Source organism: Rutilus rutilus (genome assembly GCF_951802725.1).
Source record: "Rutilus rutilus genome assembly, chromosome: 20".
Classification (NCBI taxonomy): domain Eukaryota; kingdom Metazoa; phylum Chordata; class Actinopteri; order Cypriniformes; family Leuciscidae; genus Rutilus; species Rutilus rutilus.
In genome coordinates, this window is record NC_140225.1 from 3,379,740 (window position 1) to 3,395,488 (window position 15,749).

General features: G+C 38.3%; 1 protein-coding gene across 2 annotated transcripts in view; it reads left to right on the top strand.

Annotated features, from left to right (window-relative positions):
* Positions 1-14,333, top strand: part of itga9 (integrin, alpha 9) — a 90,866-nt gene extending 76,533 nt beyond the window's left edge. For both annotated transcript variants that reach the window (XM_084391172.1, XM_084391171.1), the window contains exons 23-28: positions 865-972; positions 4,681-4,806; positions 5,066-5,185; positions 5,660-5,755; positions 7,549-7,668; positions 12,404-14,333. In XM_084391172.1, the coding sequence (XP_084247298.1) occupies positions 865-972; positions 4,681-4,806; positions 5,066-5,185; positions 5,660-5,755; positions 7,549-7,668; positions 12,404-12,502 (669 nt within the window). In that variant the 3' untranslated portion in view covers positions 12,503-14,333. The remainder of the gene's footprint in view (positions 1-864; positions 973-4,680; positions 4,807-5,065; positions 5,186-5,659; positions 5,756-7,548; positions 7,669-12,403) is intronic.
* The last annotated feature ends 1,416 nt before the right edge of the window (positions 14,334-15,749 follow it).

The following is a 15,749-nucleotide window of genomic DNA, read 5'->3' on the forward strand; positions in this document are numbered from 1 at the left end:
GGGATCAATTGCCTTATAAAATGGTTAATTATACCCCCTCCCCTTTTTTCCTTTTTTCCTTTTTTCCTTTTTTATCTCAGTCTGTTTAGTTATTGATAATATCTGTTGCTTCCCCTTCCCTGTTAGTTTGTTTGAATGGATGTTATCTTGTTATATCCTAAAGACAATAAACAGACTGTGATTATGCCTTTTCACAGTTTTTAACATTGCAAATCTAGAAAAGATTTTATATATTTCATTTTCAGCTGTGCAGCAGCTCTACAGAAGACAATAGTGTCATTATTCAGCTCAATTTACAGAACTTCAATGTGATTCAGTTCTATAGTTATATTGAGGGTAACATTAAACATACTTGATACTGAATTTTTATGGAGTTTTGAGGCAAAACTTACCTGTCCAGTAAAAGTCAATTAAAACTCAGAATGAAAAGCAGAAAAAAGCACAAAAGGGTATTTTTCGGTGCTAAATGAGTGCCTAACTGTGAGAGAGCGATGGCAATTTTGACGTCTTTCTCTCTTCTGGCCAACATAATCAATCTCTCAATATGTTTTCCTCTTTTGGAAAGTCATAGCAGCGCTATCATGATTTTTTTCTTTTGCTATTGGGTCAAATGTAGCTTCCGTTCAAGTTTACCCAACTATAACAACCTCCGCCTCTGAAAACCCTGGAAAAGTGAAAAGGGTTCAGTTAGTATCATTATGCAAAATAATGTGACTTTAAAATGTCCAGTCCAGAACCAAGCTGCATTATAATGTGCTTTAAATGAATATGAAGTGTACTATTGGCTGTGATTAATTAGCAGTTAGTTGTTGTGCTGAGCATAAATCCCAGTTTAAATCCGTTTCCCATGTGCTGTTTGTGTAGGTGATAAACAATGGGCCCAGCAGACTTCCAGGCTCCACGATGGACATCAGGATACCCAACCGCCTGGCTGGGAACGGACCAGATATGTTCCATATCATTGACACACAAGTGAGTTCCTGCCACTGATGCTGTTGTTTATTTAGCTGGACTTCATTCTCAGTACCTTCTCATCTAAATTTCATTTGTTAGTGCTGTAAGCTTTTCTTCTTTGGTATTTTGTGCCACACCACGGCGTTGTTGATTTTTGATTGGCTGACCAATCTCAGAGAGTTTCATTTCACTTCACCATGTTCGTTTTAAGCTTCTAAATTCATTCATTCATCCATTATTTCTTTCTTTCTCTCATGAGGAGCAGCATTTATTGCAAACCAAAATTAACGCAAATTGCATCATATCTGCATTGCCACCTTAGGGTGCCTTGATTTGCAATAATTTCATGGCCCCGTCATCAATTATTCCTTGCATATATCATTTTGCCATGTTATTTCTGAATCCGTTTCTAAATCGGTTCCTGAATCGGACTTTGCAGCCTCGATGAGGGTTAATTGTGAGTTAAATGAGTAAGTAAGGACTTTTAGAGAGCGTTTAAGGGACAAAACAATCTCGGAAAATGTCTTGATGCAAACGTACACATGGCAATCATGGTATAAGTAGAACAACTCATCCTGGATTGTTGCATTAAGCCTATATTACATGCATACGATTTTCAATAATTCAATGGTCCATTGTCAATTATGCCTTACTTATATTACGTGTAAAACATTGTTTCTACTTAAGGTTAAGTATGAGATTACATGTACTATATTTACCTTATAAAGTACTTCATAAATGCCACAATCGTTGCATGTTTTGATTTTTCAGCTAAATATACAGAGCTAGGCTTTTTCTATACTGTATCTATAGAAATGAGGGCGGCGTGTTGATTATGTTCTTTTCACATACAGTGCAGAGGGCCGAGAGAGTTTAGAGAGGTCAACATCCTCAGGCTTATAGTTAACTCAGAGGTGATAGACGAGGTGCCATGGATAGTGCCTAAGTTAGACTCACAATAAGCTTCATATCGAGGGTAGAAATTCAAGACCAGCACCGCATTCAATGTTGATTTAACCCTTACAGCGGCCATATTACTAGATCAGGCAAGGGATCAACCTGTTGACTGTGAATGGGAGGACAGGGGAGGTTTGTATCCCACCCTGTACGCCCCATGTGGAATCACTTACGAGGGATTAGACGGCTTGCACGAAAGGGTGGAATGAGACACTTGGGGAAAAGCTTCTGTTCACCCTGACTAACCTGTAGCACAGTGGCAATGCCGGGTAACCCGACTCACAGAGGAGTGGATGTTCCCAGGCGCCCACACGGACCGCACAAACACTCGGCCTAATTAAAAATGCACACGTGGAGGAATTCCTCTGCTCACATGGCTGAAAACAAATGGGGCGTTTTTACATAAACAGTTTGGGCTGGTCCCTCGACGCTGAGGAGATGTCTTAAATTAGTGAGGGTTACGTGACATAGCTTTGTTCCAAGCCCTAGAGCTGGTTAAAGTCGTCTTCTACCTTCCAAAGCCACAAACATGCTTTAACCCTGCTTTTGTGTTCGGGTCAATTTGACCCGCATTTAAACTGCTTCAAACACTGGTTAAATTGTTTATTTATGACTGCAGGGTCATGAATGTGCAAGTTGCGACACACACACTGTAAAAAAATATGTTTTTGAAATATTTTAATATATTGTTTCTACATCAAAATGTAATGTTTAATTCACTGTGTTACTTGCCAATTCTTTTTTTTTTACTAGTAATTTCTAAGTGAAAATTGTTTCTTCACCAATTTTTTCACTGTAGATGTAATGTAGTTTTGGAAGGGCTACAGTATCCAAATGTTGTGCCTGCTATAGTGTTAAGGCCTATTTATACTTCTGCGTCGGACCTACGCCGGAGCCTCTACGCTGTAGGCAACGCGTTGATTTTCATTTATACTTCTGCGTCGTTGTCCGCGTTGACGCGCAATTACACTTGAAGAGGGAGCATGTGAAACCCGAGGGAGCGGTCCTAGCAGACCAATCACAGCGCTTGCGTCCGCGTAGAGTTGACGCGTTGTTACATTTTTGGAGAGGTGCACGTCAGGGTACGCCGAAGGGTACGCGCTACACATAGCCTACGACGTAGCTACAGCGTAAGTTCGACGCAGAAGTATAAATAGGCCTTTAGGGGTCAAATTGACCCCCACTGGTTTACATGCAATTCGCCAGAAATCGACACTTTGAAAAACAGAAAAGAGACAAAACAAAAAAAAGATATATTGTATAATTTGGATTTAATGTGACCTCTAACACCAACAGAAGACCTATTTTATTAACACAAGCAAATACTTGAATGCAAAAGTGGATGATTGGCAAGTACACAGTTTTTTTTACATACTTAGTGGTGCTTTTGCATTACAGTTTATCTTGTGTAGCTAGAAATGTTTGCATTAATTTTACTGCCTATTATTTGGAATGACATTGGTGTTGAGAGCGCACATACAGTATATAAGCTCATTGGAAAAATGTGCCTCTACCTATATTTTTGCAAATTGTAGACATACAATTCACTGCAGTAAAACACCAACAATTTCAATCCTTTTCACACAAATTATGATTACAAAGGCAGAATGTCTATTAATAAAGGCTTATTTTCGCACGGTTTCTTGCATAATACTGTTATGACCTCACAACCCTTTTACCATAGTACATGATTTGTAAACTAATACATTTTAAAGTTTGCATCACATAATCGGCTCCTTATGTATGACTTTTCTTATGAAGTCATTGTTCGATAGCTCACTTGGTACAGCAATGCACTTGCAATACGCAGTCCTGTGAAACACTAATCACAAAAAAAAGCTCAAAGGCTTGTAGAAGCAAGCTATAATGACATCGTTCCTTCAGCAAATGCATTTTTATCTCACGTTTGCTTTTGTCAACACTGTTGGTTGGGTTTATATTGTAGGTGGTACATTATTTTCAAACGCGATCGAGCAATTAATCTTTTACCATTTCATTTCCGAACTGTTGCGATGCATAATAACGTAATAAAATGTTGCCAGATTCATGTTCATCTGGTTCGGATAAAAACTAAATGCACATTTAGCAGCACTCACTGGACATTTCACAGTTCAAACGTGCAAGAAGCAATATTTTGCAGTAATGTCGCCAATTTCCAATAAGCTTGGGTTATATATTTCTTAAAGCGCTGTCTAGGGAGGCAAGTCACTAGGTTTTGTAGTGAAAATCGGCCCGGGAGTAAATGACACACTGTAAAGTAGGCTCGTTAAGTCATACATGAAACAGGCTGAGATCCTTTCCTTTGACTTGAGAGAAGACAATGTGAGGTCTTTAGATGCTTTACTCTATGGAGGTCTGACTGGAAAGGATGCGAATTAAAGGAAGAGGTGAAGTGTTCCCCGGGGCCAGAGGGGTGGAAGGGGCAGCGGGACATTAAATCACTCCAGATGGGACGCGCTGCCAGAGAAAGGCTTCTGAACTCCCACTGGGAAAGAACTTCCTTTCGTTATCTGAATTACTTACAGGTCTGAGCTCACTGGATGAATTACAATGTCAGCACATCACCTTTCAATAATCCCACCCATCCATTGGCAGTTTGCAAATGAAAAGAATTTGATTGGACATATTTTGATATGTTTATGGATATATTCTATTGATTATGGCAGCAGTAATTCAACAGTTAACAAGTACGTAAACAAGTGTGTTTATGCCTCTAACGGAACATTAAGATGAACAATGAATTTTATCTTGTTTTCTGTTTGTCTGCAGGTATCAGAAGGTCGAGGGAACTGCACGTGGCACAAGAACCCCAAACCCTGCACAATCCCACAGGACAAGGAGAGCATCTTCCACACCATTTTTGCCTTCTTCACCAAATCCGGAAGAAAAGTTCTGGTATGACAAAGGACTTATTGGGAATAGTTCACTTATTGGTGAAAAAACCTCACTGTGTGAAAATGGCATCCAAATGCATTTAGCGTTTGTAAATAAGTCATATTTGCATATTTAATGTGGTTTGACAGCCCTTTTTGTTGACGCATTTGTATTAGTGCAGTAGATCACAGCATTTAATGCCCCCCAAAAACACTCTCCTCATTTCACATCAGTTTTTGTGCTGAACGGGTGAATCTTTGATGGTATACTGTGTCAACAGGACTGCGACCGGCCTGGCAGAGCGTGTCTAACAATTTCCTGCAGTCTGGGCTCTCAGGCTAAAGAAGAGGCCACAAGTATAGATGTGCAAATACTACTGAACACTGAAATACTACAGAGGGTGAGTAACTGGCCTAATAATGCCCTAATAATGTAAAAAAAGTTATTGTAATGTCAATGCAAGTCATGAGAGTGTGGTGAAGGAAATTGTGTGATTTTAATTTACTAATCTGATTAAAATGTTAAATGTTGCAGAATTGAATACTAAATTACTCATCATTTAAAGTAGTTAAAGTCAGGCTACCATAAGAAATGTTTTTTGAGCAGCAAATCAGCATATTAGAAAGATTTCTTAATGATCATGTGACACTGAAGACTGCATTAATGATGCTGAAAATTCAGCTTTGCGTATTATACAACTAATAAAGCAGAAACCGTAATCAAAAACAGTGCTAAACAACAGTTTTAACATGATATTTTGCTACAAAAAAGACATGGTAACTGGAACAATTGAGCAGTGCCTCAACATTTATAAATTAGGCTGATGCGTCTCTATCTGTCTGTAAATGTGTCTGTCTTTATGTGTGGTTTGCAGGACAGCTCCTCTGTGATCCAGTTTGTGACACGAGGTCACGTCCAGCTGGACGACAGGGCCGTGGAGGTCTCCACCGGACTTCCAGAGGAGATTTCTGTAAGTGATCAAACCGATGAATAATCCAATCCAACAGTCAGGCATTTCTTGCCAAGCATATTTGTACCATTACTGTAAACTACACTCAAGACCCAAGCCAACATGCTAGTGGTTTTCATTGTGCGATTTGAAACCGGTGTGATTATTGTCTTTGAAACCGATCAGGACCCCTGATGCACGCAAGAGAATTAAATTGTCCGTTTGCATGATTCGGAGCTCATCAACTTGTAGATGTGGGTCGAGTTTGCTGCTCATATGGGAGTAGGAGGCTTTTTTTACTCTACAGCTGTGCTCAGGAACAGTCGCCTCTAATACTGCAGACCTCGGCGTGCCGATTGATTGGAGGAATACGGGACGTGTTTCAGTGGAGCTGATGGTGTCTGGTGCCATGGCATCTCACTCAGCCCTGCATTCAGCTGATTGGGTTTCTGACCCGGTTTCAACCAGTGTAGTGGCCAATTCCTAATAGGGATGTTTAATGGGTCTGTGCCCCTTCTGCCCTCGGCACTTAGGAAATGTATCAGTCCCAGAGCAATCTTTTATTAAGTTGCACAAGACAGTCCCTCGGGTAAATGGTGGACATGCAACTCTCATTTAGAAATTGCATTAATACCACACAGTCTTCTAGCGTGCTTCAAATGTATCATTTCCATCATGTTCACAGCCACCTAGACAAATTGGAAATGACAGACCGACTGTGATCTCTAAACCTTTATATGCTACTGTATCTTTACTTTAGTGTTCGACTGAGTCAGCTGAACTCAACAAATGCTTTAGATATATTTAGTGCGATATTTATATCCTACCCTTCAGTTTCCATTGTTAGTCAAGAATAGAAGTGATATAGTACTGTTTATCTCATAAACGACAGACAGTTGAAGATATTATTGCTCTTTCATAGCTCAGGATTGACTTCACCTTAGAAGATCCTAAAAGTAAGTAAATAATTCTGGGGGGAAAAAACTTTGGCAAATCTGAGCAGAGTTTATAGTTTCTCATAACTCATAACGAAGAGTTACATGTGAGATACTGGGGGTTCTCAGGAGAAACATCAGAGAAGCTGGAGACTTCTTCAAAGGTCTTCATTTGCATCTCATTACTGCTTAGAAGAAACAACTGAGATATTAAAGAGATCTCATTTGTGATTTTACACGACTGCAGGCCGTGAACTGTGGTGTACTTTATTTCGGCCCTCATATTCAAGGAGTGAAATTGTGTCCAGAAGCTGAAGCGAGATTTATCTGGGCTGGCATCTCTCTCCAGACTGGGATTTTCTGCTAGCTTTTCATGCAACATTTAAATCCAGATCCATTGAGGGAACTGTTGCTCTCGCTGTGTTTTTATGGAAGTGCATTATGGTTTTCAGAGGTGAAATTCTTCCACATTTTACGGTCAGCAAGCCGTATAACACATATTGTGCATAAAACTGTGTATGTATCCGTTTCGAGTGTTATTTAGAAGGATATCTCATCCTTAGATAATGATAAATGAAGTCCAGTTGTAAATAAATGATCTCTTACTGACATTTTACAATGATCTGGATAAATGAAAACCTTCACGGATGTGTGTTTGATTGATTTGTTGACTTGAAATCTCATTTCCCTTTGATTGAGTCAATGCCTAATATACTGTAGACTCAGCGCAGACATTATAACATCCAGGAAATTACACACTGATTCATACAGTCTATAAAATCAGATCTTTGGTCCCACTGAGAGTGACGTTCTCTAATATGTTTATTCAACTCAGTGAGGTTATGACTGAATGTTGTGTGTGTGTTCTCTCTCTTGCAGCTGGTGTTTGAGGCTCTTCACAGTCAGGAGCCCAGGGGTTACGTGGTGGGATGGATCATTGCCATCAGTCTGCTGGTTGGGATCCTCATCTTTCTGCTTCTCGCTGTGCTGCTCTGGAAGGTACCGCTTTAGACAACACATGCTCCTGGATCAACATCCGTGTTGGTTCTGGAGAAAACATTCGAGGTTGCTGTTGGATTTAGGGGCTTGAATAACATTCTTATCAGCCTAGCATTTCTCTCTGATTTTAGGAGTAGGTTAGGATTAGATTGGCAGGAGTGCACCACACGTTTAACATGTTTAGATATTTCACCACCCACACTTTTATGGGAAATAATCATATTTTATGAGTTCCGGTCACTGTGCAAAGGGAAGAAATAGGAGCCGTCCACACACTGTAAAACAGCGACTGTAAGACCAAGCAGAAGCATCTACTGTAGCAACCACTAGAACTGGTTAATGCATCCATATCACTATTTTTCTTTTAATTTGTAATAATATTTATTGTATTTTTGATTAAATAAATGCAGACTTGGTGAGCAGAAGAGACTTCTTTCAAAAATATTGAAACATTGAAAAAAACTAATTTTTGACAGGAAATGTAAGTTTTATGAATTTGTATTAAATCATAAAACACAGAATCCAGAAAAAATAAAACAAAAAACGCAGAATTCTGGGGAAAAATTTTACTAATTTCATTGGGCCCTAAATTAAAAGGTAGCTTACACAGTGGAGTTTACTTGTAAACAAACAAGGGTAGCACTTTATTTTACAGTGTGCTTGTTACATATGTTACATGTACTTACCATAGTAATAACAGTAAATTATGCATAATTACATGCAACTAACCCTCAACCAAACCCTAATCCTACCCTAACCCTATAGTAAGTACATGTAGTTGCTTATTATTACTCAGTACTTAAATATATAATTACACTGTAACAATGTGACACCTTAATATAAAGTGTAACCCAAACAAGTTGTGTTACCGCACACTTATCTGCTATACGGCAACTAATTAATATTCATGAGCCACGCTGAAAAGCTTTATGATTTGTGTACGCCACACATTTCAGATCGTTCCTGAGGCCTTGAGGATTAAGTTCAGCAGCTCGAGCATTATCAACCTGTTATTTCTCTCTGATTTTAGGGTTATGCTGGTATTTAAGAGTGGTTTGGGATATAAACCCAAAATCAACAGAGGATGGTGAACCATACACATGCTCCTCCCTCATTGGTCCAACACACAGAGACATCCAGTCCAAATGAGCTCGTTTGCTTGCCATGTTCACTTTGTCTTTTCACATGAGACCCAGTACAAATCAAAAGCCAGAAATGGTTCCTGTTAGACAGCAGTTTGGTTCTTTGCAAAGTAAATGTCAGCAGAGAATGTGACCCATCAGGTCACGGTGTGTTGAAAGAGTACAACCACCTGCTCATGTGCAGCATCCCATTACAGTTAAATTAGCACTGGGTTGCTTTTAATATCCTCTGACAAAAAAAGGAACAGTAAAACGGATGTGGATGATCTGTTTTTTTGTTTGAAGTACAGTAACAGTTCTTAGATAATGAAACATCAGTGAAATGATGCAGTACATGAATGACGACTTGGATTATAATTAGTGCATTGATGGTCTTGGTACTTTAGATTCAGACTCAGATTCAACTTTATTGTCACTGTGCAAAGTAAAAGTACAGAGCCACTTTAGCTAGACTTAGCGGGAGTCTTGTAGAGGGTCACATGTCCCTTAGACCCTCATTCACACACTACTGTTGTTTTTCTTGGCCTGAGGGCTCAATAGAGAGCTTTAGACCGACCGTAAAGTGAACAAAACACAGCGCTGACAATAATTTACACTTACACATAAAAGTGAATCGAACGGATTTCAAGGCTTCTCGAACAAGACCTTCTTTTCTTTTCCACTCCATTACTTTCCAGCGGGAATACTAGAGCAAATCCTGGAATGTTGGTGTAGGGATCCTTTCCCCCCCAAATCCCAAAACTGCCAAAGTAAACCTCCTCAACATGAGCTGCACATGTCCAGCTACTCCAGCTTCAGGAAATGCCTGGAGAGAGCCGAGGTCTGAATCAATAAACCACATTCAAACAAAGACAAACCTGTTGAGTCACAGGAAGAGGAACAGCACGTTTCCTGCGCTGACGCGGTTCTTTACAGTAGCGTTATCTGTGTCGCCCATCCCACTATTTATCTGATTCCCAGCCGCTCCGTTGGCTCGAACTACACAAAGAGATAGTTCACTCAAAAATGACATCATTTACTCTCTCTTGTTGCTCAGAATCTGTGATTTTCTTTCTTCTGAGAAACACAAACGAGTTTTCCATACAATAAATTGCACCATATTCCACTGTGTATATATATATATACACACAGTTGCAATCGAAATTATTCAACCCCCATTGCAAATCAGGTTTATTGGCAAAATTCATTCAAACGAGGCATTGGAAAGTTTGTAAGTACATCAGGAGTTTATTTAAATAACACTTGCCTGACGGCTCATGCTACCGCTAACACGGACGTCGAGGTTGCTTCCGTGATTTGGGGAAAGCACGTAAAAGTCCTGGCAGAAAGCCAATAAATCCAACATTTTTTTATAATTATATAAAATGTATAAAGTGTTGACAACTTAGTGTTAACTAATAATTGTTGCAAACTGGTACTACCAACAAAATATTAGTGCATTCCTGGAACTGGGCGTCGTTACACTACATCCTTATGATCGCTTTCTGCCAGGACTTTTACGGGCTTTTCCCTAATCACGGAAGTGACGTCGACGTCTGGGTTAGCGGTAGCATGAGCCGTCAGGCAAGTGTTATTTAAATAAACTCCTGATGTACTTACAAACTTTCCAATGCCTCGTTTTATGAGTACAGAACCTACAGTGCTATGCATAAGTTTAGACACCCATGCTAAAGTTGACTAAAAAGAGGATTAAAAAATCATCTTTTGGATATTGAACTTGATAAATTGATAAAGTTCCCTTGGCCTTTGGAATTAAAATAGCCCCACATCATCACATAGCCTTCACCATACCTAGAGATTGGCATGGGGTACTTTGCATAAGATCATCTCTCAATGCAAATCAAACTAGCTATTAGGCTAACTGAAATAAAACCATGCCAATCTCTAGGTATGGTGAAGGCTATGTGATGATGTGGGGCTATTTTAATTCCAAAGGCCAAGGGAATTTTATCAGGATGCATAGTATCCTGGATCCATGAAGTAACTGGCCTTTAAAAATAAAAATCTGCCTGCCTCTATGGGAATTTAACATAGGGGTGTCCAGACTTATGCACCATGTATTTTAAGGAAGAACATTTATTTATTTACGATACATTATTCATTCACAAAGAAAATTGGTGTCCTTAAAGGTTGGATTTTTCCTAATTTTTTTCATTAAGGCATTAAGTTCAGTTTCCAAAAGATGATTTTTTATTCCTCTTTTTAGTCAACTTTAGCATGGGTGTCTAAACTTATGCATAGCACTGTATTTGTACTACTGTAGAAGTTTGGTACCATTCTGGGCATTATTAGTGGGGTAATTTACCAGATACAACCTTGGATCCATTAGCGCCTGCACTAACCCATCCGGCTGATATCTCTAAATAAGCTCTAACTTTAATAATGTTCGACCGAGGGAAGAAAGGCTTCTGGAGGGGTGTTTGGCTCGAGGTCATGGTGGAAAGGACCCTAGGTTGATTTTACTCCAAACCATCCCTTTAAGGAACTGCAGAAGTCATTAAAAGTTGCATTTTCAATTGAATTTGGGGAAAACACATTTGTTGTGTTGAGCTATTTAAATTACTTTAGTTTGATCTGTTCACTGCAAACAGCTGAAAGTCTGTAAATGTTGCCAAAAAACCTGATTTGCAATGGGGGTTGAATAATTACAATTGCAACTGTGTATATATAGTTATTTAAAAACGTCCCCTCTGCTGTTGCTCAAATTTCATTAGCAATTCAAAATATCCATGTGTACACATTCAATCCAGGCATTGATGACACCTAATACCACTGCTAATGTACATTTATAGGATGTATAAATAATATTTTTGGATACCTATATGATAAAGCATTCCTCTTACAGTTTGAATATCATCAGTCATTAGGGATTTCATAATGAAACCTTATGTTAGATCAAGGCCTTCAAAATGAGTGGTATTTTCATAGACTATATTTAATTTGATTAAATACATTTTTCCATCCCCTTTCCTCTGACGGCAGGATTGCATGAGGTTGAGTGCATCTGATCTGCCAGTTAAAACAAGTAGTTGTCCTTCCTTTTTCTACTATCGATCAAAAGTTTGGGGTCGGTAATATTTTTTATGTTTTTGTAAGAAGTCTCTTCTGCTCGACAAGGCTGCGTTTATTTGAACAAATATACAGTAAAATTGTGAAATATTATTACAATAAAAAAAATTATGCTTTCTATTTAAATATGTGAAACTGTAATTTATTCCTGTGATCAAAGCTGCATCATTACTCCAGTCTTCAGTGTCACATGATCCTTCAGAAATCATTCTGATATGATGATTTGCTGCTCAAGAAACATTTATGATTATTATCAATGTTGAAAACTGTTGTGCTGATTCATATTTTTCAGAATTCTTTAATGAATAGAACAGCATTTAATTAAAATTACATTATAAATGTTTTTACTCAGTTAAATGCATCCTTGCTGAATAAAAGTATGAATGTTTTCACACTATTGAAAGGTGGTGTATTAGCATGATTTTTCTTGGGAAACGGGGTGTAATTTTGTCAGCGAGCGTCTGTACATCTGTCAACTGTCCCACCCTGAATGTTGCTGACACAATTATTTTTGTGTTTTGCAGATGGGTTTCTTCAGGAGGCATTACAGAGAAATCATAGAGGCGGAAAAGAACAGGAAGGACAGCAATGAAAGCTGGGATTGGGTCCAGAAGAGCCAATGAGAGCTTGGATTGGGTTCAGAAAATCCAATAAGCTGCTACCTTCATCACGGCTCTCTCCTAAAACCCTCCAGCCTTCCATATGTGGAAGAAAAGAATATTCTCCAGATTTTTCGGAGGTTTGACACTTTTTTTTTTTTCATTGATGGTGATCTAGCTGACGTTTAAGGGGACCGTGTGGCCTGCCAGAAAACACTCGCAGTGGAATACCATTGATCCCAATGGGACAGGCCTCTTGAAGAGACGGAAAGAGAGACTTCCTGAAAAGGAATGTGGATATTGTGTCAATACTAGCAGACAATTACAACCCTCAGGGCGCTGTTGAAAAGCAAAAAAAAAAAAATCTATTTTTTATAAAATGTATTCCATACTGTATAGAAGAGAGCTTCAAGAGTTGTTTTTTAAAGCACTGATGACTGACACATGCCAAAGAGATGATGTTATTCCTTCACAGTGTTTTCAGATGAAGGGGAGACCTTGAAGATGGATTGTATCTCTTTATCCCCACAAGTTTTCATTTACAGAGAATACATAGCAAACGTTTGTGTCCTTCATTCGGACGACTCTCGAGCTACTAAATGTCATGAACAAACGAGAATGAACCGTCATCCCAGACAAACTGCATCATTGCAAACTGCTCGAGTTGCTCATTTCAGTCCAGTTGTGCTAAGAAAACAGAAAGAGAAAAGCGTCTACGTTCTCAGTTTGTTCATGATATGTGAAATTCACAGCTTAGAGCATTGTTTGTTCTGCACTGGATATTGACCCCACTGAAAGATGCATGATATTCCAAAGGAAAAGTCTTCATAATCTTTCACCAAAAATATATGAACTTTCTCTGACTTTGTCTTATTTTCCAACCAGAAACTTTTCATTATCTAATCAATTCTTAATGGGTGCAAATGAATCAAATCCCACCCTACAAATTGAATCCTTTTTCACTCACAATGTCACAATTGTTTGACTTAAGATCTCAAGTCACGAATTACAACTCTACTGCAAGTATAATTTTGTTGGACTTGCAGCATGTCCTGTGTTATTCTTCTACAGTCAATCTAACACCGTATAGTATGTGTCTCCTGCTTTTTAACAAATCCCATGACAAGTTCAGACTGCGTATGCACGTGTTTTAACCATGTAGGACCTGCAGTGTGTAATGGCCTAAAAATAGGTGGGAATGTGCAGTACTTCATCACTGGGCACAAACTCGTACTTTGGATCTTATGAGAACAGCTTGTTTGGACTTTACGTGAGCTGTTCGCTGTCAGACTTCACATCCATTCTGCCTTTTAACCGCTCAAACAAAGCTTGTTACCAATGCACAGAGCCCAAAAAAGTTTGATAGCTTTTTTAATATAGAGATTTTAAAATATCTCATCTGAAAGACAAAAATGGAACTGATGTTGGTTTAGACGTTCATTGAACTTGGTTGCTTGTTTTGTTACATTTTCCATTTCCCTCTCATTTTGGAGGGCGTTTACCGAATGATCAATAGCTTTGCAATTGGATGTCAAATGATCTCTATATATGATCTCAAATGATATATATATAAATATCACCATGGCATGGCAAAAACACGTCTGCTTTTCATGTCCGGCCCAACACCAGGTTCTTGCATCGGTGTGTTTCAGAGAGACACATACTTGACATTGTAAGTGTGTAACATAACTGTGAGTGTTGTTGCCATTATCACCTATTTTGAGCATTTTAGAATAAACTACTGTCACTGAATTTCAGTTTTATAGATGTATTGAGAAATATGTTTGTTGTACAAGCTCAAGCTGTATATTTATCTACTGAAACTGCCATTTTAAAATTAAAAATCACAAACAGATGTTTCGTCTCTGTTTTGTTTCGGTGCCACCCAAAATATTTAGTGTGTTGCTTGTAGCACTGAGGCCCTCTAGTGTAAAACTAGCGTACTGTTTACACTTTACTGCAGTGTTCAATGTCTGCTCTTTTTTTTTTTACTTATGACCAAATTCATTATACAATGCTTTATAAAAAATAAAAAAATAAAGTAATATGCTTGAGTAGTAGGAATTTAGCAAGTGCATATGTAAGTTACATATGAAGTGGTTATCATCTTAAAAATGTGTTTAAAAATGGTTATTTTGAATTTTAGGCCAATTTTGTTTTAAATGACTTTTAGCAATGCAATCAAACGATGATATACAGATATAGAATGGCTAATTCATACTGGAAGTGGATGGAAATGCATTGTATTCTGGAATACAGTATTACAATTTATTGTTTTATTTTGTAATTATTAGGAAGTATTGCTATATTGAGTGATGGATGGAATTACAAGTTTGCATCAAAATCAGGAAAGTACTCAAATTGTTCTCGGCATCTGTTTAGACATTTAAACAAATGAAACTGCACAGAAATGTATATGTTTTAATATTCTGAATTTAATTATTGATTGTTTTAGTCATGTTATACAATTACACTAGCTCTTTATCTCACTTTGTAATTAGTTTGGGATAAATTACTTTGGTTACCATGGGACATCCGAGAGCCAAACAAACAGTGCTGCAACACTGCAAATGCACTGCATTATTCATTAGCTCGTTCATTGTGTGACAGGCAGAGCACTTGCATGGAGCTTCTACACCACCAGGTATGCTTATTTCAATATATCCATCTGCAATGTCAGTGACCTGATATCCCAGTCTCAGAGTAGCATATGTAATGTTTTGCATATGCTACTCCCCCCCCCAAGTAATGCATTTATATAGACATGTATTCAGTAAAAGTGCTTATTTCTTGTGCTAGAGGAATGACATCTGTACTGGAGGATGGCTTGATAAAAACGAGCTCAATAGAGCAGGTTGCGGCTCCTCTGTCCACTCACCTGTGTCACCTCACCCTGCTGTGCGGGAGCGAGACTGAACTCCACGAACTCATCCCACTGGAAGCTGCAGCTAAAGCCGTGGCCAAAGCATCCAAAAACATGGCAGCTGCAGCCACGAGGTCAGTTGCATGATTTTTATTTTTTTCTAACGGGGTAGAAGGTGAAGCATATAAATATTTACATTATAAAAACAAATTTCCCTCAGGCGATCTTCCACCTGATTGTTCCATATAATGTGATAATATAATTTAAATCTATACAAAAAAACTTAATCTGCTTCTGCACATTAATTCCATTTTTTATTTGCACATTCTACACTTCCATTTTGCACATAACTACATCTATATATATGTTATTCTATCAATTGTGTATTTTTTATATTTTTTATTATTG